At 55.0% G+C, this 27,529-nt stretch overlaps 2 protein-coding genes and 1 long non-coding RNA gene across 4 annotated transcripts in view; 2 read left to right on the top strand and 1 right to left on the bottom strand.

Moving 5' to 3' along the window:
* Nucleotides 1-1,140: 1,140 nt before the first annotated feature.
* On the bottom strand, nucleotides 1,141-5,659 carry LOC110143410 (uncharacterized). 2 transcript variants are annotated; one of them, XR_011492179.1, is made up of 3 exons: nucleotides 5,436-5,659; nucleotides 2,990-3,068; nucleotides 1,141-2,561 (listed from the first exon to the last, which is right to left on the bottom strand). It is a non-coding gene; the product is annotated as an uncharacterized lncRNA (long non-coding RNA). The 2 variants fall into 2 exon arrangements; XR_002315578.2 differs by lacking the exon at nucleotides 5,436-5,659 and having other exon boundaries at nucleotides 2,990-4,407.
* Nucleotides 4,173-22,628, top strand: P2RX1 (purinergic receptor P2X 1). Its single transcript, XM_020903025.2, has 12 exons — nucleotides 4,173-4,800; nucleotides 15,014-15,161; nucleotides 15,464-15,535; nucleotides 16,019-16,088; nucleotides 16,315-16,411; nucleotides 16,724-16,804; nucleotides 17,074-17,215; nucleotides 19,658-19,785; nucleotides 20,222-20,312; nucleotides 20,726-20,791; nucleotides 21,103-21,204; nucleotides 21,317-22,628. Exons 1-12 carry the CDS (start codon nucleotides 4,664-4,666, stop codon nucleotides 21,380-21,382), a joined length of 1,200 nt encoding a protein of 399 aa, XP_020758684.1. The 5' UTR covers nucleotides 4,173-4,663; the 3' UTR covers nucleotides 21,383-22,628.
* Nucleotides 22,629-27,167: 4,539 nt separating this feature from the next.
* CAMKK1 (calcium/calmodulin dependent protein kinase kinase 1) overlaps nucleotides 27,168-27,529 on the top strand; it is a 28,800-nt gene continuing 28,438 nt past the window's right edge. The window contains exon 1 of the mRNA XM_020903022.2: nucleotides 27,168-27,325. The gene's annotated coding sequence lies outside the window, so the exon portion shown is untranslated. The remainder of the gene's footprint in view (nucleotides 27,326-27,529) is intronic.

The raw sequence follows: 27,529 nt of genomic DNA, 5'->3' as shown, positions 1-27,529 counted from the left end.
AGCTGCATGAGGTGGGCCAGGCAGGGCTCTGTCTGGCCTGATCATCTAACTGGCCCTCATCTTGACAGACAGGCAGTGAGCGGCCCTATGATGGGCCTGGGGGTCTGCTCAGGACACAGGCGGGCTCAGGGCTCCCGGCAGCCTCTGGGGCGCGTGGCCAAGCCTGCTGTGCTCTGCCCCCGCCCCTCAGGCCTGCCCAAGTCCGGCCTTGTCCAGCACACGGCATGGAGCCTGATGGGCCAAGACGGGGCGGCCAAGGTAAACAGAGGTTTCCTACCTCACGGGCGCAGGCCCAGGAGGGAATTCCGGGGAAAGCCCCAGCATCCTTCACTCTGGATCAGGGATGGCAGCCACCAAAATACCCGTTGCTTCCCCCTGCTCCCTCCAGAGGCCAGAATTTTGTGCTTCTATGCCCCCCCCCCCCACTACACACCACATGTGGGAGGGAGGCCCACTGGGGCTGCTTTGGGAGAAGTGGAAGAGCAAACACAGAAAATGAAGACGTGTCCACACAAAGACCTGAATCCAAGGGTCCACAGCAGCTGTATTCACCGTGGCCCCAAACTAAAACAACCCAGACATCCATCTACGGGGGAAGGAAAAACAAACTGTGGTGTGTCCATGCAGTGGAACGGCAACACCCACTCCCCCCAGCAATAAAAATCAGTGCACCCATCTATGCAACAGAAGGCATGACGCTGAAAACCCTGGTGCTGAGGAAAAGAAATCAGAACCAAAAAAGAGCCCATACTGAGCAACTCCAGCTCTGTGAAATTCTAGAAAAGGCAAAACAAATCTAGTAACAGAGCCACGGAGCTGGACTGGGAGCCGGGGAAGATCGACAGCAAAGGGGCAGGAGGAAGGTACGAGAGTGATGGACTGCGGAGGGCGGTGCGTCGCAGGCACTTGTCAAAATTCATCAAACTGTGACTAAAGTGGGTATGTGTGATTGCATGTAAGGTAGCTCAGATGGTAAAGAATCCACCTGCAATGTAGGAAACCTGGGTTCCATCCCCATCGGGAAGATCCCCTGGAGGAGGGCATGGCAATCCCCTCCAGTATTCTTGCCTGGAAAATCCCATGGACAGAGGCGCGTCTGGCTGCAGCCCATGGGTCACAAAGAGCCAGACACAACCGAGCTACTGAACAACAACAACAACAAATTTATACCCTAATGGAGTTTGATTTAGAAGAAAAAGAGGTGGGGGCCAGAGTGGGTAGTGGGTACGTGGCCGCTGTGGGTGTAGCATCTTCAGCATCAGCTTGACATGGACCTCTGGGTGTGTGCCTGCGAAATGTGCAGTGCAGGGACCCAGGCCAGCCCCAAATCGCCCCACATTCCAGGGGCAGAAAGAGGCTGAAGGCCAAGGGGAAATGACCCCAAAGCATGGAGGAGAACCAGGCGGCTGTGATGCCTCAGACACAGGCAGAGGGGCTCCAGCCGGGTCATGGCCCATAGTTGGGGATAGAAGAGGCTGGAGAAGCCATGTAAGGTCCAGGTGGTGGGGAGAAGCCAGCCTGGGGTCCCCTGCTGTGGCCTCCGCATGGATGCCCGCCCTCCCCACATGTCCCCCAGACAGTCCAGTTAGACCAGCCCAGGTCCATGTTCTAGCCAGTGTCTGAGAGGCTGAGGCACCATGTGAGTCCCTGGGACACCTGAGACTGGCCCAGATGGTCTGGGGAGCTTGGGCTGAGCTCCTCTTTGGGCGGCGGTGTGGCCTCTGCAACCTTGGGACGCTGAATGGCCAAGAAGACTCTTTGGAGCCTGTGCGACCCCCTTGAGGGCCTGGGCTGGCCTCCAGGACAGGCATCAGGCCCCCTCCATGTTCACAGAGCCGCTAAATTTAGCCAGGCAGGGGAGGCCATCCTGGGGCCGAGCACTTGGCAGCAATGCCTTGTCTCCCTACAAGGCCCGGCCTAGTGCCCGAGCCGGCCATCCGGCCTTTGGGCTTATAAGGCAGGTCTGGCGGCTCTCAAGGGCTGGAGTCTTGGGGTGGGCTCTGGGCCAAGATCTCAGACTTTGGGGAACCTCCTTCCTGGCCACCAGCAGACATGGGAGCTAGTCGCTGTGTGACGGTGGGCCAGGCACTCAACTTTCAGAGCCTCTGTGGCCTTACCTGTAAAATGCTGATTCTCCAAGCAGGGCTGCTATAAAGAAAAGCCTGCAGCATTCCAGCCTTCCCTCACCCCCAAGATGTCTAGAATGAACATGGATATCTGTCCCTGGGGATGCTGAAGCTGGGGCTAAGTGTAGGAAAGCACAGCCCTCGATGGAAAGATGCATTTTAGAACCGGTGAAGGGACGTTGACTCTATCAGCTGCCTGTCTTACTCTGCAGAGTTATTCACAAGAAAAGGAATTTGGGGAAAGAAATAGAACTTCTTTTGTTTCTTTTTGTTTCTTCGAGGGTTATGATAACACCCCCAAATGAGACCGTTCTCCAGGGCGTCCTGTTTTCTGAGGGTCAGGGTCAGAACCGAGGCTGTAACAGGAGCTCATGTGTGTGCTCCAGGCAAATCTGTCTGTCCATGGGTCCATCTGTCCATCAGCAAGCCTGGCTCCTTGAGGGAGAAAGAGATGGAGGAGGAGGGGGAGAACATGGTGATGGTGTAAAAGGCACAAACACAGGTTGGAGAAGGTCTGCCTGACTTCCTTCCCTTCCTCCCTCCCTTCCTCCATCCCCCATCCTTTCCTCCTTCCTTTCTCATCTCCCTCTCTGCTCCCTTTCTTTCCCCTACCATGATCCCTCATCCAGTCCCAGCAACCCTCCTGAGATGGTTCAGACTCGGTGTCAGCATCCACCACCTCACCTCCAGTTGCAAACAATTCACGTCCAGGGCCTGCTAGTCCAAGGGCCATGAGGTCAGCTGGGAAGAGGACAGATCCTTTTGTCTAGGGGTCAAGACCAGGCCAAAGGGATGTGGCTACCACAGCTCTGCCCCCCAGCATCTCTGGATTTTCCTAGAAAAGCCCAGGAAGTGGTACTCACCAGGCCCTCTTGAAGGTAGCATCACTGGACAAGAGTTGAGCCTGAGACTGGCAGGCGCTCTGTGCAAGATGAGGCTGGTCTGTTTGATGGGGGGATTGGCCTGGCTGGGCTGGAAGGGGCTGCAGGCCTGCCCTCAGTTGGGGGGCTCCTTGCTGTCCAGAAGGCCGTTCTACCCAGACAAGAGGCTGGGATTCCCAGCCCTGGGGCCTGGCTCTGGGCCCAGAGTGATTTCCCAGTTACAGCCCCGCCAGGAAGAAGACTCCTATCAGACTTCAGGGTGGGGCAGCTTGGACAGGGTCAGGGGCGGGGCTGAGGGATCCCCTGCCTGGGCTGAGGGAGGGCCAGGGAGTCCTTCCTGCTTCCAGTGGCGGCTTCCTGCATCTTGCAGGGTGAGCTTGGGCAATTCATTTCTCCTCTCTGAGCTCCGGTTTCCTCACCTGCAGAATGAGGGGGAGCTGGGGGAGAAGCTTCCAGCTCTGGTGTTCTGAGAGCCTGCACAGGACTTGTCCCCATCCAGCCCAGCCCCCGGGGGGCGAGCGCAGGGGCCGAGGAGGAGCTGTACCCCAAGCTCAAGAGCCGCCTGTCTCTCTGTCCTCAGTGTTGTCAGGACCCACCCCCGGGATGTCGACTTATGAAGAAAGCTCACTCTCGCCTGGTTTCACAGAGAAGGACGGGAGGTGAGGCAAGGCACCAGGCCCCTCAGCAGGCAGCAGAGCTGGGAGTGGGCACCGAGACCATCTCACGTCAGGCTTTCAGAGCTGGGCTCGGGGAGCCCGACCAAGACGTGTGATAGATGTGGCCCTTATCCTGTCTGGGTACCTGCGCCCAGGTACCCAGAAATGCTGGTTTCAGGGTCGTGGAGGTGAATCCAGGACAGGATCAGTGGGGGGTCGGAGATGCCAGCCCAGCACTGAAGTTGACTGGGCACAGGCCAGGCTCAGATCCAGAGGGATGGATGGATGGATGGAAGGGGGTCTGGGAGGTCAGGGTGGGGGTCCTGCCTCGAGCTCAGCAAGTGTCAGGGAGCCGGACGGGAAGCAGCCTTCTTTCCTCTCTGCCCTCCTGACTGCAGAGCCCCAGGGCCTGCGCGCTCCACCTGGGGGCCGAGGGAGGGCAGGGAAGACGTTTGGATACAGGATGAGTTCCTGGTGTGGGGAGGGCTTCAGCCAGAGGCCACTCCACCCAAGCCCTGGCCTGAGCCCCCAGCTCTCTTCTACCAGGTTTGTGGGGGGCTGACGGCTTTATCTTTTTCTTGTGACGGGTGGCCCGTGGTTTCCTGCCAACAACTCCTGTTTCCGGAGGCCCAGCAGGGCCGCCCAGGCGGAGTCAGGAGGGGCAATGGGGCTGGGCCTGGGTGGCCCCCCTCCAGCCCCGCCCCCATCTATCTTTGGGAATTTATTTGTCCACAGGCACGGCTGGCCCACAGTCCATCGCCTGCCAGGGGCCAAGAGCAGCTCTGACCACCCAAGGACGCTCCCACCCAACTCAAGTGCTGCCAACCGACCTCTGACTCCTGACCTCTGGGCCCACCTGCCCCACCCTGCTCTTTGTGAGGGGCTGGGGAACCCCTAGAAGCTTCGCCGCTGTAGACGCTGTGAGTGTTGACGCCTGGCTCACCCCTGGGGAGCCAGGGCTTTGCAAGGGGCTCGGTTCTCAGCCCCCAGCCCGGCCACCATGGCGCAGCGGCTCCAGGATGAGCTGGCTGCCTTCTTCTTCGAGTACGACACCCCCCGGATGGTGCTCGTGCGCAACAAGAAGGTGGGCATCGTCTTCCGCCTGATCCAGCTCGTGGTCCTGGTCTATGTCGTTGGGTGAGTGTGGACCCCCCTCCCCGCCGCCCCTGCCACCAGCCCCCAGCCTGGGCTTGTCCTCCAGGCTCTGCGATACCTGCCATGACCCCCAGAGAGCCCCTCTTTTTCTCCATGGCTGTCATCCCTCCTGACAAACCATTGCGGTGCCTTTCAGAAGGAACGGGAAACTGCTAACTCGCTGCTGAGATGGGGACGCGGGGGCGAGGGGCAGCCCGGCCCCCAATCATATGGGGACAAGAGGTTAAGCCATTGGGCTCTGAGGAACTGACTCACGGCTAACGGTTCCCTCGGGTGGTGGGAGGCGCTGGAGGCCCCAGCCAGCCCCACAGAGCCCTTCTACCTCTGACCTCCCAATGCGCTGCTGAGGGATGGAGGCAGTGCTGCGCCTTATAAGCCAGGGTGGGATAGACCCTGCTCCCATCTGCCTGCCTGAACTAGAGGCATCCTGGGCTGCTTGAGACTCTGAGCAGAGACACCGGCAGGTTCAGAACACCTGGTGCCTTAAAGGTGCCATGTCCCACGAAGGTCGGAGGTCGGTTCTGGCCCTGGGGATGACAGCCCCTTTCTGGGCATCATGGGACCTATCCCACCCTCCCAGGGCTGCAGGGGCAGAAGTAGGTGGGACTGGGACTCACCTATGGGCTGCTGTTCTGGGGCCCACGCAAAGGCCACCCTCCTGGCTGCCTCAGGAGGTGCTGGTGTGATCACACATGTGGGGTGTGGAGTGTGTGTGTCATACCCAGAGCTCTGCGTGGAGTGTATGTGCCTTCACGTGTCTGGGCACCTGCTCATCGGGTGTGGCTGCTGGGTGTGTCTCTGGGACTGAGTGCCCTGGTATGTTTTGGGGGGAGCAGGTGCACTTACAGTGACCCCACAGAGGGCTCCTGGAGGCCCCAGGGCCACTGAAGGGGGTTCAGCCCCTGCTGGGGGGTCTGGGGCACCAGTAACCCTGCCCCTCTGGTCTCCACATCCCCATTTTTGCCGTGAGACCCAACCACGGCGGGCTGACCAGGAGGCCAAATGGCGACCACATAGTCCTGGTTCCCCCAGGGCCTTTATCATGCGAAGCAGCCTCCCCCTGGCTCCATCCGGCCCCCCAGATCTCAGAACCGTGCAGGTGGAACACGGCCACAGACCAGCCTCCCGAGACCTTTCGGCCTCGGCCTTCTGTCCACAAACCAATTTGATATCTGCAGTGTCACTGAGCTTGTGAGGGAAACGGACTCAGAGGGGAGCAGTGGGGTTTCCAGGTCACGCAGCAAGTCAGCAGCCAGTCCCAGTTTGAACCGGGGCCTCCTGATCCCCGGCCTCCTCCTCTCCCGCCTCACGAGGGAGAACCCTTCTAATGGGGGACCGATGTGTGTCCACCATTAGCCACACTCCTGACCCTCCAGGGAAGGGAGGGGTTGCCCAGCCTGGCCCAGTCGACCCCTCGCCACAAGAGGCCGGGAGAATGCTGTCCTCACTGCAGCCTCCTTGGTTCCGTTTCTGCTTCCGGGTCAGCACTGCGAGTAGCGCCATGTGCTGGTCACAGACTGTCAGAGGGAAAGGAGACAGTCCTCCAACCCAGCCTCGGCTGCAGCGTATGCCCCAGGGCGCCACCCGGTGCTGAACACATGTCTCCAGGGACGGGGACCTCCCCAGTCGGTACACTCGGCTTCCAAATGGACGCGGACTCCTTAGGGTTGCTAGGACTCAGACACTGACTTAGCCAGGTTCTCACAGCTACTAAGAGGCAGGATCAGGATCTGAATCCAGCCGTGTGGCTCCAAAGTCAGCCTTGATATCCTGGAATGGAAGCATGCTCAGAGAAGGGCACTGACCTGCCCAAGTCACAAAGCAGAGGAAGGCAGGGTCCCTTTGAAACACCCCCTAACCTGACCCTCAAACTCTGGCTGGGGCTTCGACTCCTGCTGTCTCTGGCGCCCTCATCTGGCCACTTCCCATCACTGCACTGACCGCTCAGCCAGGCGCCCGCAGCCAAACCCCGGCTGCACTTGGTCTCACAATCTGAGGTGTCGGTTTCTCAACTGTTCCACGGAGCAGGGGTTGGGGGACCCTCTAAAGACGTTGCCTGAAGGCTCAACAGTTTGCTCTTTCCTGAGGAGGGATGGCCTTTCTTTAATTACTCCCACCTCCCAACCTCCCCTGGTGGTTCAGACAGTAAAGAACCTATTGTAATGCAGGAGACCGGGGTTCAATCCCTGTGTTGGGAAGATCCCCTGGAGGAGAAAATGACAACCCACTCCAGTATCCTTGCCTGGAGAATTCCATGGACAGAGGAGCCTGGTGGGCTGCAAAGAGTCAGACATGACTGGGCGATTGAGCATGGTAAGACGGTTAGGACTTCTCTGATGGTCCAGTGGTTAAGAATTCACCAGCCAGTGAGGGGAAACGGGTTCAGTCCCTAGTCCGGGAAGACGCCTTGGGGCAACTAAGCTCATGTGCTGCAATTACTGAGCCTGCACTCTAGAGCCTGTGAGCTGCAACTACTGAAGTCTGCGAGCCTTAGAGGCTGTGCTTCACAACAAGAGAAGCCACAGCAATGAGAAGCCCAGCACCGCAGCTAGAGAGTAGCTCCTGCTCACTGCAACTAGAGAAAGCCTGCACGCAGCAACAAAGACCTAGTGCAGACAAAAATAAATAAATACAGGAATAATTTTTAAAAATTCAGGCAGTTAATTTACAGTTAGAGCTGTCTCCTGGGAGGTGATGAGCTCTCCATACTGGAGGTGTGCAGGCAGTGGGCTGTCATTCATGACCTCGCAGGTCCATACATGGGGTATGCTGGGACATGTCCCTGTCTAGCGTGCTCTGGTCAGGGAAGGAGAGAGGTCCGGCTGCACACACAGGTGGGTCTCAAGGGGATTTGTGAATGCCACGTGGGAAGGGAAGTCTGGGAAGGCTTCCTGGAGGAGCAGACACAGTGATAGAACCAGGCTTAAGCAAACGCCAGGAGGCTGTAGTCCAGGCAATCTTGCTCTTGGCTTTCCCATGGGCCTTCTGTGTGCCCCTATATGGAGCACTTGAAGCCACATGCTTCTGATCCCGGAGTGCACCTATCAGAGATAAGGAGAGATATGAATTATCGCTGGGAAAGAGGTATCTGAGGACACTTCTACAGGGCTGTATCTAGGGCTGTGTCAGATTCCCTGGGATAGAGGTGGGCTACAGGGTGGACAAAGGGAGAGAGAGAAAAAAAGGCCACCAGCAGCCCTGGGGCACAACTCTCATCTCCTCCTAAGAGTTCCAGTAAAGTCCCAGGTCCAACTCTTATTGGCTGGGGTTGGGTCATGTGCTCATCTCAGAACCAATCATTGTGGCCAAGGAAAGGGAGTATCCTGATTGGTGGAGCCTGGTTGAGTACCCACCTCAGTCCAGGCACTTCTGCAGGAAAGCAGAGTGTGATCAAAGGTCCTGGGGCAGGGAGGGAACAGCAAAAGCGTCACTAGGACTAGGCTGGGGGAGCATGAATGGAGCCAAGGGAGAGGGGAGGGAGGAGCAAGCAGGGCCACTGGCTCAGACCTCTCAACGCTGAGCTGAGGAGCATGAGCTTTTTTCTGTATGTGGTGGGGGGCCATGGGAGGGTCTCTAACAGGGGAAGGCCCAGGACAAGCAGGTGCTGGTGTAGAGTGGGGCAGTCAGAGGCAGGACATCTGAGAAGAAGCAGCAGTGATGACAGGAGAAGGTGAGGCCAAGGAAGAAGCAGTGAGCAAGGAAGACAGGTCACCATCCCCCGGGCCCCGCGCTGGGGACTCTTCAGCCTCTTCTGCCCACCACTGCAGCTCTGAGCAACATGGCCGGCATGGCCAGAGTTCCTGGCTTCTCAAGAGCAGTAGGAAACTGGAATTTATGGGTGAAAGGAACATCTCTTCATTTTTAGAGGCTGGCAACTTGTTCAAAACATTTAAAGACATAAATCATCAGCTTGACTTGTCTGCATGTTGATTAACTCCTGAGCCCCCAGTGTGGGCTGCAGCTCTGAACACAATCCTTCCTGGGCTTGGAGTCTGGTCTGGGCCCTCCCCAAGGATGCTCTGCCTGCTTGATAGTACGTGGCCCAAGGTTGCACCCTGTATCACCAACCGCACAACCTGTCCTCCCTGTCCCACGTCAGAGCTGCCCTGGAGTCTGATCCAGCTCATCTTGTGTCTCAGCCCCTCCCCCTACAAAAAGTTCTCTGGGTCTTTTGGTGAAAGCCAAGGGGAGACAGGAAGGATGGAGGGATGCAAAGAATATGAACATGAGGCAGAGGAGGGGGCGTGAGCGTCACCATATCCAGGCTGTGAGCCTGGAGGCTGGGGTAGGTACAGTTCTTTCCTGCAGGACGAAGGCACCAGAGAAGCAAGTTCTGTGAGGAGTTGAGGCGTTCAGTTTGGCCCAATTGAACTTTTGTTTTGAGATGGATTTCCCATGTCATAATATTCATCCTTTCAAAATATGCAAGTTGGTGGTTTTCAGTATAATCAAAGTTGTGTAACCATTGTGCTCAATCGTGTCCAACTCTTTGCGACTCCATGGACTGTAGCCCGCCAGGCTCCTCTGTCCATGGGATTTTCCAGGCAAGAATACTGGAGTGTGTTGCCATGCCCTCCTCCAGAGGATCTTCCCAACTCAGGGATTGAATCCATGTCTCCTGCGTCTCCTATATTGGCAGGCAGATTCTTTACCACTGAGCCACCATCACCACTATCTAATTCCAGAATATTTGCACTACCCCCAAATGAACTTCATTGGAAGGACTGATGTTGAAGCTGAAACTCCAATACTTTGGCCACCTGATGCGAAGAATTGACTCATTGGAAAAGACTCTGATGCTGGGAAAGATTGAAGGCAGGAAGAGAAGGGGATGACAGAGGATGAGATGGTTGGATGGCATCACCAACTCGATGGACATGGGTTTGGGTGGACTCCGGGAGTTGGAGATGGACAGGGAGGCCTGGCGTGCTGCGGTTCATGGGGTTGCAAAGAGTCGGACACTACTGAGTGACTGAACTAAACTGAAAATGAACTTTACACCGTTAGCAATCATTCCCGATGGCTCCTTACCCCTTACTTTGCCTATTCTGGATATTTCATGTAGATAAAATCATATAACATGTGGTCTTTTTGTGTCTGGCTTCTTTTGCTTAGCATCATGTTTGCAAGGTTCATCCATGTTGGTTATAACACGTTTCAGTTCTTCAGTCCTTTTCAGGGCTGGATAATATGCCATTGTATGGAAATTCACACTTTGCTGGACATCTGAGTTGTTCCACTTTCTGCTTGTGAATAATGTTGTGAACATTTGTGTATGAGTTTCTATGAGGATATGTTTTCAATTTTCTTGGGTATTCAGTTCCTGGTAATAGCTTATGGTGAACGGTGTCAGATTCTTGATCTCCAAAGAAGATTTAGCTTCGGGACCAGGGACCAGGCTTACTCACTCAAGAGTTTTTGTGTAGCAGAGTTTTATTAAAGTGTGAAAACATACAGAGAGAGCTTCTGACATAGGCATCAGAAGGGGGACGGAGAGTGTCCCCCTCGCTATTCTAAGCAAGGGAGTTATATACTTTTTAAATTAGTTATTGCAATAAATCAAAAGAATGTCTCAAGGTTGTAAAGCTCTTACTAGACCTACTCCCATATTTTACATTTTAAGATAAGAGGATTAGCCAGAAGGTTTTCAGGAAGGAGAAACTGTCCAAGCAGGATACATTGTTGTTATACAATCCTTAGTATAGAGTTTAAACTGAGTTGTTTGTTGTGTAATCATCAGTTCCAGGCTTAAAGAAAAAAAAGATGTATGTGACTAAAACTAAGGAATATAGAGAAAAAGAGATGTTTGTCCTTTCTTCTTCCTTGAGAATTCGAGGTCCCTATCTCCTCAAGAACCCCAAAGCTCTCCTTCTCAGGGACCCTGGACTTCTTGTCAACCTGCCTAGGAATTGACTCTCTCACTAGGTGTGGAGTCGCTGAGCCAATGGTAATGTCATGTTTAACTTCTTTTTTAATATTTATCTATTTATTTATAGGGCTGCCTCAGGTCTTAGTTGCCACACGTGAGATCTTCACTGTAGACTCTCTGGTTGCGGTGCCTGGACTCAGCTATTGCAGCACACAGGCATAGCTGCTCTGCGGCATGTGAGATCTTAGTCCCAGACCGGGGATTGAACCTGTGTCCCCTGCATTGCAAGGCAGATTCGTAACCACTGGTCCACCAGGGAAGTTCCTCCACGTTTAACTTTTCAAGGAACTTCCAGACTGTTTCCAAAGGGTCAAGTTAAGTTGGAGGTAACTGTGAGATGTTTGGAGGCAGGGTGGGCCCGGGGCAAGGGGAAGGAATATGTGTCACCAGACATTCACAGTTGGAGCTTCAACATTCGGATAAGCTCTTTGAGAGCAGAATTTGGGTTTATTTGGTTCTTTTCTGTATTCTTCATGCCGAGAGCAGTCCTTGGCACATAATAGGGGCCTGATAAATAGATACTTGTTGAATGACTAAATGAATGTGTGGGATTGAATCCCAGAGGAGAGCGCAGAAGCGGAGATAGAAAATCAGGGACAACATGTGCCTGCAGCAGTGCACACAGAGTTCCGCCTGGGCTGAGAATAGAAGCCAGGGGATGGGGGCAGCTCGGCATTTAAGGAGGAATTAGTGAAGGAGCACCAGAAACCGTAAATAAATAGGATTTTTTTTTTTTATGGGCTAACTGCATGCCAAGCACTGTGCTGATTTCCTTAAAGAAAACTCACGGGGACATCCTCCAGTCACCTCGACCCTTTCTCTTTTTGAGGCCCAGGCTCAATGAGGGGCTGCATTTGCTGAGTGAGCAGCATCTTTGAAGCAAGTGCCTTCACTTTCTTTTTAACTGAGAAATCCAGGGCTCAAGAGGTTTAGTCTTTAGCCTGAAGCCACACAGCTGGTGAGTGGCACTGCTGGTACTTGAACCTTGACCTCTGCGGCTCCGGAGGCTGCACTCTCAGCTGCTCCACCATGTGACCCCTCCCACAAGGGGCTGTTGGAGAAGAGAAACCAGGTCAGGGTGTTGTGGAGGGTGAGGAGGAAAGAATGGGAAAGAGAATTTCTGCAAGAGAAGGGGCTTCTGAAGATACTGGTGTCTTTGGCATCAGACTCCCTCGGTGGCCTTCCTGGGCTGGTGACTACGAGACCCAGTCAAGGTGAGCATGGCTTTGGAGGAGTGGGCCTGTTATTATCAGAACTAAGATCACCGAGGCCAGATTTGCGCCTCCTGGGACTGACAGCCTCTGGGGGCAGACACAGCGGGAATGGCAACATTGGCTCCAGGGCACAGCCTCCGTGTGGCTCCCGGTAGACACATTGATTCCAGGCTGCTCTGCAGAAAAGGGGGCAGAATCCTGGGCTGGGGCCTTCAAGCCTGGGGTCTGTCTCAGACACAGAAGGGACACTCCCTTCAGTTCAGTTCAGTTGCTCAATTGTGTCCTACTCTTTGTGACCTCATGGACTGCAGCATGTCAGGCCTCCCTGTCCATCACCAACTCCCAAAACTTGCTCAAACTCATGTCCATCAAGTCGGTAATGCCATCCAACCATCTCATCCTCTGTCGTTCCCTTTTCCTCCTGCCTTCAATTTTTTTCTCAGCATCAGGGTCTTTTCCAATGAGTTGGTTCTTCGCATCAGGTGGCCAAAGTATTGGAGTTTCAGCTTCAGCATCAGACCTTCCAATGAACTTTCAGGACTGATTTTACACTCCCTTAGGCCTCCCTTTTTCCATCTCTACATGAGGAGTTGGGTTTGGGCAAAGAGAGAAATGCTGCTAGGATGTCAGGGATGGGAGCTGCCAAGAGGTGGGCCAGTGACCTCTCCTGCAGCGGGTTCAGAATACGGGGCAGTTCCCCATCTTCCCTGACAACAGCGACTTCAGATGGTCCACCTTCCCTGGTGGGGCTGGAGACAGGGAGGCAGGCTCAGGATGCTGAGCATTAGGAGCCTCCGTTGGGCCTCACCTGTTGCCATCTGAGACCTGCAGGGGGCAGCAGTGACCATGCTTCAGTTTGGGAGGAGGGGTCTGGGGGCCAGCACCAGGCTGGGGTGGGGGAAGGGGGTGGCAGGGAAGGGTCTTCGAGGAGAGGAGTGGACTCTAGCAGGGGAGAGGAGGACATGGTGGGCTACCTTCCTGGGGCCTGGAGCAGGGAGACACCCCCAGAGAGCCAGCAGTGACTCTGAGAATAAGAGGCCGGGAGAATTCTGTCTTGGGGCCTGAGTTCTGGGGGACAGAGAGGGACTTTGAGCTCTGCTTTGGATAGGTGGGTTAAAGGTAGTGTGAGCAGTGATAGAGGCAGAAACACACCTCCCGACACTCAGTCGCAGCCACAGTTGTGCTCACAGATTTGCCCTGGAGATACACAACTACACGCTCTGATGGGTCCCATGGACACACACACACACACAGAGACACACACACACATATTCTCTTACAGGGAATCGCCAAGATTCTTTCCTGAAGGAAGGGGACCACACCCTGGAGAGGAGTATTCTCCAGAACTCTCATTTGTAAGCAGCGGAAACCAAACCCAAACTGGCTTAAATAAAGGAAAAGAATTTATGAGCTCATGTAACTGGAAAATCCAGAAGTAGATTTTTCAACATGCTTCAGGTATGGCAGGATCCAGGTGCTCAAACAGCATTGTCAGCAGTCCAGTCCTCTCCATCTCCTGGCCTGGCTTTTCCCTTAAGTTGTCTTCATTTTCAGGCTTGCTCTCTCCGTGAGATAACAAAGATGACTCACCATAGTTTTGGTCTCGTAACCACCTGGCTTAGCCACTCAGCCGAAACATTGTCTCTTTCCCAGTAATTCCCAGAAAAATTCTGGCCTCATTGCTGAAACTCCTTGGGATTCTGTGCCCATGTTTAGACCCATTGCCTTTGCAAGGGCGGTGGAACATTGCTTAGCAGGCCGTGGCCATGTGCCCCCACCATGGAGCCAGGAGGGAGGTTGGCCCCACGAAACCTCCCAGATTAAAAGTGAAGAACCTAGAGGAACAGGGGTTCTTTTTTTGAAAATATTTATTTATGTGGCTGAGTTGGGTGTTCGTTGCAGCATGCAAGATCTTTAGTTGTGGCATGAGAACTCTTAGTTGTGGCTTGTGGGATCTAGTTCCCTGACCAGGGATGGAACCTGGGCACCTAGCATTGGGAGCATGGAGTCTTAGCCACTGGACCACCAGAGAAGTCTCAAGAGCAGGGGTTCTTGATGCTGGGAGGGGAAGGCCAGAATTTCCCAGGAACGCTGGGAGGCCTCCAGCCTGAGCCACTCCCACCAGGGCCTCAACTGGGGTCAGATGCTACAAGTCCCTCAAAAGCCCCCTCTGGCTTCCCTTCCAGTCAGTCCCCCTTCCCAGAAGCTCCCAGCATTGCTGAGATAATAGTAGCTAATGTCTGTCTGTATGGCGCTTACCCCACGTCAGTTTCCATTCTAAGTGCTTTTCCGGGCATTGACTCACAGCACAAGTACTGTTGGTACTCTTGTTGTTTACATTTTACAAGGAAACTGAAACAGAGGAATTGAATAGCTTCCCCAAATCATACAGCCTGTGCGATGCAAGCCCGGACTTGGACACCAAAGGTCAGGCTTTCAGGCATCACCATGCTCTGCTGTTTCTCAGTGGGAGGGAGTCAGGAAGGAAGGAGATAGGGATGAAGACTGGGGTCCAAGAAGCTTGAAAAGTGAAAGTGTTAGTTGCTCAATTGGGTCCAGCTCTTTGCCACCCCATGGACTATGGCCTGCCAGGCACCTCTGTCCAAGGGGATTCTCCAGGCAAGAATACTGGAGTGGGTAGCCATTCCCTTCTCCAGGGAATCTTCCTGACCCAGGGATCAAAGCCAGGTCTCCTGCATTGCAGGCAGATTCTTTACCATGTAAGCCCCCAAGACACTTGGCCTCCAACAAACCCTACTCTTGGAAAAGAAGCCGAAAGAGACCTGCAGGGGCTCTTCTCCCTGGGAATTAGTATTTTCCTAGTGAAAAGAAGGATGGAGCTCCCACACGGGGAGGCAGGTGAAGATTTCTGCCTCCAGCCCCACACAAAGCTTTAGGAGTAGAGTGGCCTCAGAGATTCACTTGGGGACGGGAAGGGAAAGGACTTCCCCTTCCCAGGGGAGGGAGGAAGAGGCAGTGGTCCACAGCCTCGTGCCATCCTGAAGTGGCTCTGCCCAGCTCTGGCCCCTCTGCCCTCCTCATCCCCCTCCAGGTGGGTGTTTGTCTACGAGAAGGGTTACCAGACCTCGAGCGGCCTCATCAGCAGTGTGTCTGTTAAACTCAAAGGTCTGGCTGTGACACAGCTCCCAAGCCTGGGCCCCCAGGTCTGGGATGTGGCCGACTACGTCTTCCCAGCACAGGTGAGCTGACTGTGGGGAGGCACCTCCCACCCACAGGGTGTGCAGGCTCAGGGCTGGGTTAGGTTCTGTCCTGCCTCCCTGTGGGACCAGCCTCGCTCCTCTCTCTCCCTCTGGGCCTCGGTTTCCCCGTGAACGAGGGACAGATGCAGCCTCGTAACATCACCCCACTCTGATGTCATGAGTGTAGAGGCTGCTGGGGGTCCTGTGGGTTCTGGGGGTTGGCTGGGACTGTGCTGGCATTCTCCAGGCTCTTCTCCTAGCTCAGAACCCTGTCTTGCCCTCCCCCTGCCTCTCACTTCCAGGGGGACAGCTCCTTTGTGGTCATGACCAATTTTATCGCCACCCCCCGGCAGGCTCAAGGTCACTGTGCAGAGGTGAGGACTGTTGCCCATTCCCTGTTTCTTGAATCTTCAGGAAAAAGTAATGTGGAAGAGGAGGCGCGCTTAAGTATTGGAGGGAAATCCTGATTAAGACTCCCCGCGGGGCCATAATGATGGAATTTCAGGCACATATTCACACAGAGGGATGGCCCGCTGTTGGCAGAGCTGAGGCTTCCCTCCCAGCTGTGTGTCAAGCAGGATGCTGGGCCTCAGTGCCTGCCCAGTCCCCAACACCTTCCCCCTCAATCCCTGCCGGCTGACATCAGCCCCGGGGCAGCTGGGCACAAGCCCAGAGGGGTCTAGGCGGTGGGGGGACTGGGGAAAGGAGGCTGTGAGCGAGGGTCACAGTGAAGGGATCTCAGATCCTGCCCCACACCCTCCCTAGGGCCCTGGGGGTGGGGGTGGGGTGGGGTGTGTGTGTATCTACCCAGGACCCAACCCAGGGGGCCTGTGGCCAGCAGCTCTCTTCTCCCCCAGAACCCGGAAGGGGGCACATGCACGAATAATAGCGGCTGCACCCCGGGAAAGGCAGAAAGGAAGGCTCAAGGTAAGGCCGTTCCCCTCGGTAGCTCCAGGCTCCCTCCACCAGGAAGTCCTTCCTGCCCCCTCCCCTCCTGCCACCCTGACCTTGGCCTCCCCCATCCCAGAAGGTCTGTCCTCAGGCTTCTGCTCTTGGGTGCCCCATCACTGGGGGCTCCCAGGAGCAGGGCCTGGGGAGTCTCCTCTGCAGCGCCAGCTTGGGGTGGGTACCCAGGGCTTCCACCTCACTGCAGGCATCCGCACGGGCAAGTGCGTGGCCTTCAACGACACCATGCAGACCTGTGAGATCTTCGGCTGGTGCCCTGTGGAGGTGGACGACAACATCCCATGGTAACGCTCTGTCCTTCCCGGGAGCAGGGAGCAGGGTCCCCAGCCCAGACAGAGGGGTGTCTGGATCTGTGCTCTGGGAAGGGTCTGTCCCCACTTCTTCGAACCCCACCCACACCCCATATGTGCCGCCCAGGCCAAAGATGCCCCAGCCCCTGATCGAGGGGCCTGGGAGTCCACATTACAGCCCGCCCACCCCTCCAACGACCCAGGAAGATCCCATGGGCTCTCACAGTCCCACCCCCCGGCCCAGCTCCCGTGGGCACGTGAGGGATTCCTGGGGAGAGGGTGGTGAGTGAGTGTGGTCTCCTCCAGCCCTGCCCTTCTCCAAGAGGCCGAGAACTTCACTCTCTTCATCAAGAACAGCATCAGCTTTCCACGCTTCAAGGTCACCAGGTTCGTGGGAAAAGCAGGCAGAAACGCAGGCAGCCCTCGGAGGCCACAACCTGTCACCTCTGTCACCCTGCACTCATGCTGACTTCCTTCTGGGGGCAGAAGCTCGGCTGGGCCCCTGTGTGTGGGGGCGGGGGGAGCTGCCTTCATCTCCAAGGGCTGTGGGAGGGGCGTCTCTGGGGCCTGGGAGGGAGGGCCCCCCGACCTCCCGGCAGGGTGGGTACCCTCCCAGCTGGCATGCTGCCGCCACCAATGCCTTCTTGCCTACGCAGGCGCAACCTGGTGGAGGAGGTGGACGCCCGCTACATGAAGACCTGCCTCTATCACAAGACCTTGCACCCTCTGTGTCCCGTCTTCAAGCTCGGCTACGTGGTTCAGGAGTCAGGCCAGAATTTCAGCACCTTGGCCGAAAAGGTATGGTGCCGGGTGCGTGGGGAGGCCTGGACCCCAAATCATCGGGCCTTATTTTTTGACCTGGGTTAACAGGCCCAGTTAACCACCCTGTCCCCGCAAGTCCCTGGTTCTGGTTGACCATATATACAGACCTATCCCTTAATAGTGGGGGCCCCTGAGATGCAGGCTTATGTCTTCAGCAGGCCCTGGCATGGACCTGGCACTGAGGAGGTGTCCAGAATGAATGGCCATAGGAAGATATGACCTGAATGTCTTCTGAGGGCTCACTGTTTTTCTTTTTCATTCATTAGTTAATTTTTGGATGCGTTGAGTCTTCATTGCTGCATGGGAACTTAGGCTACTCTCTAGTTGCAGCGAGTGGTGGCTACACTCTAGTTGCAGTGAGCAGGCTTCTCGCTGCGGTGGCGTCTCTTGTTGGGGAGCACGGGCTCTAGGGCATAAAGGCTTCAGGAGTTGCAGCGCACAGGCGTAGTTGTCCGACAGCAAGTGGGATCTTCCCAGTCCGGGGATCAAACCCATGTCCCCTGCATTGGCAGGTGGATTCTTCACCACTGGACCACCAAGGGAGTCCTGCCTTTTAAATATTAGATAAAAGCAACTTAAATCCCATGGTCCATGCCCTTGAGAAGTCCTGTGCCTGCCTGGGGTTCCTGGGAATTCTGGAGGAATTCTCAGATGTGCAGTTGTGTGGGGTTCTGAGAGGAGGGGAACCTTATAAAGAGCACAGACCAGCCTGACTGGGTTCAGATCCTGGCTCTGGCCCGAATGAGCCACATGACCTCAGACAAATTCCCTACCTTCAGTGTTTCTGAGCTTGTACTCCTGTGAAGTGGGAGAAATAACAGTACATCTTGCAGGGTTGTCCTGACATCAAGTGAGTTCACACACAGGATAGCACTTCAGTGCTGCCTGGCCCGAGGCAGCCAAGGTACATGTTTCCCGGTGATTCATTTCATCAGGCTCCCGAGGGACTCAGAGATGGAAATCAGTCCCTTTCTGCGACATCACCCACCAAAACAACTCGCTCACCATTTGTTGTTGTTGAGTCGCTCAGTCTTGTCTGACTCTCCTGCAACCCCATGGACTGTAGCCCACCAGGCTCTTCTGTCCATGGGATTTCCGGGGCAATAATACTGGAGTGGGTTGCCATTTCCTTCTCCAGGGGATCTTCCTGACGCAGGGATCGAACGCACGTCTCCTGCTTGGCAGACGGATTCTTTACCACTGAGCTACCTGGCAAGCCCTCATTCACTATACCTTTATCTAGTATGGGGGTCAAAAAAGTTTTTCTTTAAAGGGCCAGAGAAAAGCATGAGCCACAGATCACATGGTCTCCATTCCAAAGAGTCAGGGCAAAGGCAACCACAGACAATAGGTAAACAAATTTGGCCCTTAAGCCTCAGCTTGCCAACCCCTGGAGGGGGTTTACTCTGTAGCAACACACAGGACCAGAAAGCTGAATGTTATAGTTTTCCCCTTTCTTAAAAATCTCCCTACCACCCCGACTGGGAACTTCTCACCCATCACCATTGTCTACAAGCATCTAGCCTCCCGCTTACCTGCCTAGTCCCCCTGCTCTGACCTGACCCCCAGCTCTCCTGGTGCTCAGGCCATCCCCACCTGTTCCTGATTCTTGTGTCGCCCAGAGGAGCCTCACTTTCTCAGGTTCTTTCTTCCCAGCCCATGTCTTTACAGACTTACTTTTAAAAATATGTATTATTCATCTGACTGCACCAGGTCTTATTGAGTCACACGGGATCTCCGATCTTCCTTGTGGCGTTCAGATTCTTCAGTTGCAGCATGAAAACTCTCATTTTAGGCATGTGGGATCTAGTTTCCTGATCAGGGATCGAACCCGGGCCCCTGCATAGGGAGCAGAGAGTCTTAGCCACCAGGGACGTCCCTACAGACTCATTCTTTAATTCAACAGTGATTTCCTTGCCTCCCATGCTAAGACTTAGGAATCAGTGCAAATGAGACAGTCCCACCCTTGTGGAGTTTATGGTCATGGGTGAATAATCAAAGAAAATAAATATATGGCTACAAAGTAGCACATGTTTTAGAAGAAAATGCTTTAGAAGGAATCATAGGGGCATATTTGAGACTGAGGGTAGTGGTTAGCGGAGGCCTCTTAGGAGAAGTGACCAAAGGATGAGAAAGAGGAAGCCTTGTGGGAATGGGGGGCAGGGGAGGGGGTGACTGCATGTGCAAAGGCCCTGCAGTAGGAAGAATTTGGTGTATTCTAGAAACTGGAGTGTGATGGGCAGGAACTGGAGCCAGAGATGGTGATAGGGCCTCAACCCTCAAGCAGCTCCTCAGAGTCTCTTCTGAAACAAACAGCTAAACAAAAATGTTCCCTCTTCAAGAGACTGCTGGCACCAGTTACCAGGCAGGAGTTCTTGATCCTATACCCTGGATCTTGAGCTCCTGTGTCCCTGGCAGGGTGGGGTGGTGGGCATCACCATCGACTGGCACTGTGACCTGGACTGGCACGTGCGGCACTGCAAACCCGTCTACGAGTTCCATGGGCTGTACCAGGAGAAAAAGCTGTCTCAAGGCTTCAACTTCAGGTGCCTGCCGGGCCCCCACCAGTTCTTCCTTCCTTGGGGCCCTGCGGGTTTTTCTACTCCCATCATCCCTTGAGATCAAGCAGGTGTCCCCAGGAGGGGAGCAGAGGAGCCTGGGAAACTCCCATCCTCTTGGGATTGGCCAAGCAGGGAGCACAAGCTTAGAGGCCTGAGCCCCACCCCTGGCTTTCCACTCCCTTGAGGCCCACCTGGCCAGGACTGGCTGGGGAAATTGCCAACGTCAGGAGTTAGGGTGATGGTTGAATACAGCATTCCTGGAATGAGGCTTGGATTCCTGCCTACAGTTCCCCTTCTATATAATACTGGGGTCATGGGACTTCCTTATGGACCTCTAAGGGCTCCTGCATCCATGATGCTCTGGGAACTCTCGACCCGAGACATTTCTCCATCATTCCTGCGACCTCTCCCCTTGCCCAAGGTTTGCCAGGCACTTCGTGGAGAATGGGACCAACTACCGGCACCTCTTCAAAGTGTTTGGGATTCGCTTTGACATCCTGGTGGACGGCAAGGTGAGTGTCTGGTGTGAAGGGCAGCCTGAGATACGTTCTTGGTTCCTGCTGGCATCTCTGGGGTGTCTATGGTTATAGGCGACAGGAAGTTGGATGGGCCTCATTCAGTACTTCTATATCTGATAACAGAGGTGCCGTTGCGGGCAGGGCTTTCCAGTCTATGACTACCCTGCCCCTCTACTCCCCATGTCCAGGGTGGCAGAGCCAAGGTCAAAACCCAGGGCTCCTGACCAGCAGCTGCGTCCCTGTGCAGAGCCAGAACCATGGGCAGTGGGCTGTGGGGCCAGCAAACGCTGCGGGGGGCGGGGGGATGTCCCCCCGCCTCTGGCCTAGTCTTAGGGCTTCTGAGGAAGGCCTTGTCCACCAGACCTTTCTGACCATTAACCCTTCTTTCCCCTGGGCCCTGCCACCAGGCTGGGAAGTTTGACATCATTCCCACAATGACCACCATCGGCTCTGGGATCGGCATCTTCGGGGTGGTAAGCGCTGAGGCCGTGCGGTCATTGTGCTGGGGTCAGTCCCTCTCCTTCCACACCTCAGCAACAAATCTCCCACCCCAAAACCTGACGGAAATTGTTCACTCTTTCTGAGCCCACCCCACCTCTCTAGACCCACAGCCTGTTTGAGGAAACCAAGGCCCAGAGCTGGGGCAGGACAGAGGTGGGAGGGGACCTGAGTCCAGACAGGACTCAGCCTGGGCCCCGAGGTCAGCAGGGGTGAAGGTGGGGTGTGCAGGGTCCTGCCCCTGTCCCCAGACCCCTGTGCTCTCCCCTCCACCTGTCCCCCTCAGGCCACGGTTCTCTGTGACCTCCTTCTGCTCCACATCCTGCCTAAGAGGCACTACTACAAGCAGAAGAAGTTCAAGTACGCGGAGGACATGGGGCCAGGGCCGGTAAGAGAACTCCCCCAGTCAGCCCTTCAGAGGCTTCAGGCCCGCATGTCTGTGCCGGGGAACCAGCTGCTTCCGGGGGGCTGACCCACCCCCCTCCCTGATGCTCACACAGGGAGAGCGTGACCCCGCAGCCACCGGCTCCACCCTGGTTCTGCAGGAGAACATGAAGACATCCTGACCTCCATCCTCAGCTCCTACTGGATGCAGCAGGAGGGGAGCCCTGCTCCCTGGGGAGCTGGTGGGGTCCCAGCCAGGGCAGAGGGGTCCCCCTGCCAGGGCGGAAGGGTCTCCCCAGGAGCTCTCCCACCCTTTCAGCCAGGCAGACACCAAGTTGCCGGAAGCTCACAATTCTGGGCTCCAGCTCCAACTCTGCAACCCTCCCAAGGAAGCCTTCCCCAGCCTCAGCCACTCCTGGCCCCAAGCTTTGTGCCTGTCCCTCTGGGCCTTCATCCATCCATCCTGCTCCCTCAGGTCTCCAGACCTCTGCTCCCCCCAGTGGCAGCCACTAGCTGTGGGTGATTATTTAAATTTAAATTAATTAAGATTGAATAAAATTAAAACTTCAGTTCCTCCAACTAGCCACATTACAACTGGTAAATACACATGTGGCTAGCAGTTGCCCTACTGAACCACAAGAAATGTTTGCAGCATCGCAGAGAGTTCTGTTGGACGGCTAACCTTGAACCCTGTTTCCTACTGGCCCCAGATCTCCCTGGGATGCTTGTCAACAGTGCTGGCGCTTGGGAATTCCCTGGTGGCCCCATGGTTAGGATTTTCACCTCCAATGGCCAGGGCACGATCCCCTGGTTAGGGAGCTAGGATCCCACAAGCCATGAGGCCAAAAACAAAAAAAGAAATCAAAAAACAGTGCCGGAATCTGGGCACACCCCAGATCTCCTGAACCAGAATTCCCCGGGCTGGTCACACGGTCTCCGAGGATAGCATAACCCTTCAGGACCTAAGTTTTAGAACTGCTTCCTTGCAGCCAGCATCACCTGGCAGGTGCAGGCCTTTAGCAGGTGGGTAGTGTGCTCACAAGCCACACAGTGTCTCATGCACACACACACACACATGCACTTACCCACATGCACACCCTCCTCCCATCCACACTGTGTGTTTGAACAGCTTGGGCCCTGCAAACACAACCATCTGAACACACCTACACCCCCAGGCACAGACTCATGGTCCACGCCTCGTCGCCTCCAGGGGGATGTGTTATCCTCAAGCGTGTGAGGCCAGGACGGCCCTTCTTAGTGATGGATCCTTACTCAGCTACCTCTGGTCAGGGTGGGAGCCTCAGCCAAACCCTGGGCTCTCTACCTGTGACCCAGCCCCGGATCCCGAGGCCTGCCCAGCTCTGTTAACACAAGGTCTGAGAAATCAAGGGGTGGAGGATAATAAAAGGAATGGTGAATGAGTTCAAACCTCTGCCTTCTGCCTTTTCTTTCCCGCCTTCTCTGAAACTCAGCATTCCCAGCTTTGAAACTCACAGCCGAGCTGAGTGACCGTTGAGGTCCTTCTGGATCTCTCCGTGGAGGTGGTGAGCTGACCCTTAAGTCCTGAGCCCCGCAGAGGCAGTGCTGGGGATCGGTTCACCTTTATCCATGGGCCACTGTCCTGGCACAGCCCCAAACATTGGCGCTCTTCCCAATCTTCCACACGCCCCACCCCCCGGTTTATAAAGGCCTAGCACTGGGACAAGCAGAGACCCCAGGCGTGGCCTCATGAAAGCTGGGCTGAAGAAGGGGCTGACTGTCCTGGCAGGGAGTTGTGCTGGAGTCCCAAAGAGGAGAGGCAGGTCTTGAATGCAGACAGTATGGAGGGGGTCTCCAGGCACCTGGGCATGACCCTCCGGCCACATGGGGCCTCTGGGCACCCCCATCACCATGTCCTGTCTAGACCAGCATTGTCCAACACCAGTGACAGAACGTTTTCTATCTGTGCTGCCCAATGTAGTATTCACATGTGGCCATTAAGTATTTAAAATGTGGCTCACGCAACCAAGGAACTGGATTTTTTATTTTATTTGCATTAATTTAAATCGCCATATGTGGCTACTGGCTACCATATTGGACAGCATAGGCTAGTCCCACCCCTTGCCCTCAGGCCCTTGGCCTTCTGCCCTCTTCCCTAGCCAAGAGCCCTGTCTCAGATTTTACAAAACAGGAACTTTCCCTCTTCTTCTCTCCCTTCCTTCTCTGGATCTACCCGGTTTTGCACCTCCTGTCTCCTTCCCTCCTGAGCGAGCAGAGGATTCCTTCTTGATTTCCAAACCTCACCCAGCCTGGAGACCTTCCACCGAAGGCTGTCTCTCCTCTCTCTCCCACTCCTGTGTCTGCTCCCCTCTTCCACCTCCTTCTTGCCCATGTTTCCCTGCTACTTGGCCCGCCCTCCCTTCACTGCCAACACCATTCCGGAAAGACCAGTCTACACATATTCTCTCTGCATCCCTCCCTCTACGATTGGCCTCCCGCCCCTACCACCTTTCTAGATGCCCTTGCCAAGGTTACCAGCAGTGCCCTTGTTGCCACATCCAAGAGGACACTTCAGCCCATATCCTGCTTGGCCTGTCAGTCTCTGACACTGTTGGCCAAGCCCTCCTTTGTTGAAAGATTTCCTTTCAGCAACTCCTAGGTCCCACCCTCCTCTGATTTTCCTAGCCAGCCTGGTATATAGGGAAAAGATAGTTTTGAATTGCAACTCTGCCACTATTTGTCCTTGGGCAAGTTGTTTAACTCTCCAAGCCTCCTCTGTGAGTCAGGGATAATAATAGCCTCTACTCAGGTTGGGCTAAGATAAGATATATAAAGTACCTAGCCTGGTACACAGCAGTGCTCTGCCCCTCCATCTATCCTCTCTGTCAATGGTGGAGTCAGCAAGCCATCCCCAGATATGTAGTCTCTACAGTGATACAGCCTTTGGTTCTTGGTTGGGTATGAGTCTGCCTAGAAGCTGCATTTCTCAGACACCTCTTGCAGCTGGCTCTGGTCATGTGACTAAGTTACAGCTAACTGGATGTTTGTAGAAGTGTCATGTGACACCTTCTGGGAACTTTCATTAAAAGAAAGCTGGTAGATCCTTTGCCCTCTTCTTTATCTTTGTCTCCATCTCACTGCCTGGAATTCGTCTGTGATGGTTGGAACTCTAGCCATCACCTTGAATCATGAGGACAAGAGTCAAATCCAGAGGTTGCTGGAGCAGTGAGTGGAAACAGTCACATCTGGGGGGGCTTCATGGAGCAAAGCTGGAGCAGAACTGTTGCCCCCAAACTAGGTTTACCTTGTAGTGGGTGTCCAGCGAAAAGACACAACCAAGCCAGAGTGGGAGAAGGAAGGATTTGTTACTTGTCGCAAGTAAGGAGAACACTGGGGACCTTTCTCTGTAACAGTGTCTCTTGGGAGCAGCAAAACTGGGGAAATTTCAGGCTTAGGGCACATGCTTATTATTCATGAAGAGGCTTGGGGAGTTTACACATCATAGAACTGGGGCAAAGGTTGACAGGAGGGTCAGAAAAGCTCAGCATCATCCCTTAGGTTCCGGTGGATCTTGTGGTTGAATGGGGTTTCAATTCTGCAAAACAACTCAAGAAAGTGCTTCAGGCTAAACTTTACCATTGAAACGGAACTGGGGGGGTCTTTACAACTGATGTATCATCTTTGCTGCTGCTACTTCTTTGCCTGACAACAGTTGTTTGATCTTGCATTCTTTTGTTCCTTTACAATCATTAATTACTGGGACCTGTTCTTTCATTACTGAGACCTGTTCAAAGACACGGAGAAGGCAATGGCACCCCACTCCAATATTCTTGCCTGGAAAATCCCATGGACGGAAGAGCCTGGTAGGCTGCAGTCCATGGGGTCGTGAAGAGTCGGACATGACTGAGAGACTTCACTTTCACTTTTATGCATTGGAGAAGGAAATGGCAACCCACTCCAGTCTTCTTGCCTGGAGAATCCCAGGGATGGGGTCGCACAGAGTCGGACACAACTGAAGTGACTTAGCAGTAGCAGCAGCAGTTCAAAGACAAGCATTGTGGCCAGGCTTGGATCACAAAAGCCGCTTAGGGCACAAACGACTTCTCTTATGCCAAAATGCTACATTTGGTTCTTTTTCTCTGGGACTCCTTACTTACAATACCAACTCAGGACTGTTTTCCCTGAGGCTCTTATGTGGAATTTCTGTTAGGTAAGTCAGAACTGATTCTGCCTACTACAGAGATTTTTGGGGCTTCCCTGATGGCTCAAATGGTAAAGAATCTGCCTGCAGTGCAGGAGACCTGGGTTTGATCCCTGGGTGGGGAAGATCCCCTCCAGAAGGAAATGGCAACCTACTCCAGTATTCTTGCCTGGAGAATTCCATGGACAGAGAAATCTGGTGGGCTACAGCCCATGGGGCCACAAAGGGTCGGACACGACTGAACGGCTAACACTATACTACTACAGAGATTTTTTTCCCCTTGAAACTGTCTGTATATTTGCTCTGAGTTGCCTCACCCTTTCCCATGGCTCTACTAGAGGTCCTTCCTGACAACTCCTCAAAACTTCTCACTGGCCCAGCTCTCTTCCCTGAACTCCAACCCCACACATCCGGTCCCCCGATTGCCATATAAAATTAATTATTCACTCAACAAACATCTTTCATGCAATGTGTCAAGCTGTGTGCTGGATGAATCAAGCACAGTCCTGCTCTCAAGGAGCTCACAGTTCAGAGAGGGGAACAGGCAAGTAAACAGATGCCGTAAACTTCCAAGGAGGTCCCTAAGGAGGGTTGCTAACCCATGCTGTGCAGTGAGGTCACAGGGAAGGGTTTCTGGTAGGAGGAGCATTGAACAATCCCTGAAAAGGGTAGAGCCGGTGGTTAGGACTGATGTCACGGAGGGCCTGATTAGATCTATTCCCAAGGTATTGGTGAGCCACGGGAGATTCCTAAGCAGGAGCTGACCGGTTGGATTTGTGTTTCTGAAATATTGCTCTGGACACCAGGTGGAGAAAAGCCACGTGGGTGAGGGTGGTGGGGGAGGACGATGAGGTTACTTGGGGCTGGGAGTCCCAAGAAGAGGTGGCTGTAGCAATTCAGGTGCAAGAAGACAGTGATCTGAGATAAGGGAGGGACAGAGAAGCAGAAACAAGTGGCTGGATTCCAGGAATATTTAAGAAGTAAATTGGGCAGGGCTTGGTGATCTACTGGTTGGAACAGGAAAGGGGTCGGCTATCAAGACTCCCAAGTTTCTGGCTCCAGATTGAGACAGGGACGCAAGAGGCTAGGTTTGCGGGTGTGCTATGGGGCTCTGTCTTGGATAAGTGGTGAAGTGAGGTGCCAGAGGGTATACAAGTGCAGAACATAATTGAACTAATAATTGATGAACTCGCCAGGGAAGAGGTGGGCTACCTCGAAGGTCAAGACCTCCCGCCCCAGCTAGGCTATTCCTGTTGCCTGCTCATAGGTCCCTTCTCCAAGTGAGAACCCGACTCTGACCCGAGCATTCTGTTAGAACCGCTTCCCGTTTCCCCTACACCCCACGCAGCAGAAGGCTAAACTCCTGAGTCTACCATTCAAGGCCTTTCTCCCTGGCCCTAGGCCTGGGCCCCATCCAGTGGCTGATCTCGCTTCGTCCCTCCCCTAATACACACTGTGCCTCATCCCCGCCCCCGGGGGCGGGGGGTGCGCTCTTGCCCCTGCCAGGCCGAGTTGGCTGGGGGACAAAGGGTAGTGACGCACTCGTACCCTCCAGGCCCCGCTAAGGGGCGCAGGCCGCGGCCTGGAAGGATTTCGGGGGACCCCAAGTAGCCTAGAGCAGGGCGATGGGGGCGTGACGAGGCCGGTCCCTCCGCAGGGGGAGGTGCCCCTTTGGAGCCACCGCCCGCCGCGGCCCCTCCCCTCCGGAGCCGGGCGAGAGTCCTGGGCTCTGATTGGGCGGCGCCGGAGGGGGGCCGCACGGCTCCACCAATGAGCGCGCGCCGGGCGCGGCAGCTGGCGGAGGAGCGAGCGCAGCCTGGAGCCGCGGCGCCGCGGGTCTGAGCTCGGTGATCTCGGCCCTGGGAAGGCGGGCGGGGCGGGGTGCGCGCCGCGGGAGCGAGCGTGGCAGCCCGCAGGGCCGCGGAGACTGTCGTTGGGTGCTGAGGTAGGGGTCGGCTGGGGGTGGGGGGGCGGTCAAGGGCGGGGGAGCGGGAGGGGACGAACGCCTGATCGTCTGCCCGGAGCCTGTAGAGGAGAGGGATGGTCTGGGAGGTTGCGTCTACGAAGACAGCCCAGACCTAGTCCATGCGGGGATCCTCCCCCTTCGGTCTGCGGGGCCCAGTCTTTGGGGTGCCTCCCGGAGCCTGCA

The sequence above is a fragment of the Odocoileus virginianus genome, chromosome 17, assembly GCF_023699985.2.
Source record: "Odocoileus virginianus isolate 20LAN1187 ecotype Illinois chromosome 17, Ovbor_1.2, whole genome shotgun sequence".
NCBI classification, from domain to species: Eukaryota; Metazoa; Chordata; class Mammalia; order Artiodactyla; family Cervidae; genus Odocoileus; species Odocoileus virginianus.
The sequence above is the reverse complement of the archived record's forward strand: the minus strand, read 5'-3'. Positions and strand labels throughout refer to the sequence as shown.

Coding starts and splice junctions, on each gene's coding strand:
- P2RX1 (XM_020903025.2), top strand. CDS start 4,664: ATGGCGCAGCGGCTCCAGGATGAGCTGGCTGCCTTCTTCTTCGAGTAC. Junction 17,216..19,657: donor TCAGCACCTTGGCCGAAAAG/GTATGGTGCCGG, acceptor TGTCCCTGGCAG/GGTGGGGTGGTGGGCATCAC. Junction 19,786..20,221: donor TCTCAAGGCTTCAACTTCAG/GTGCCTGCCGGG, acceptor CCCTTGCCCAAG/GTTTGCCAGGCACTTCGTGG.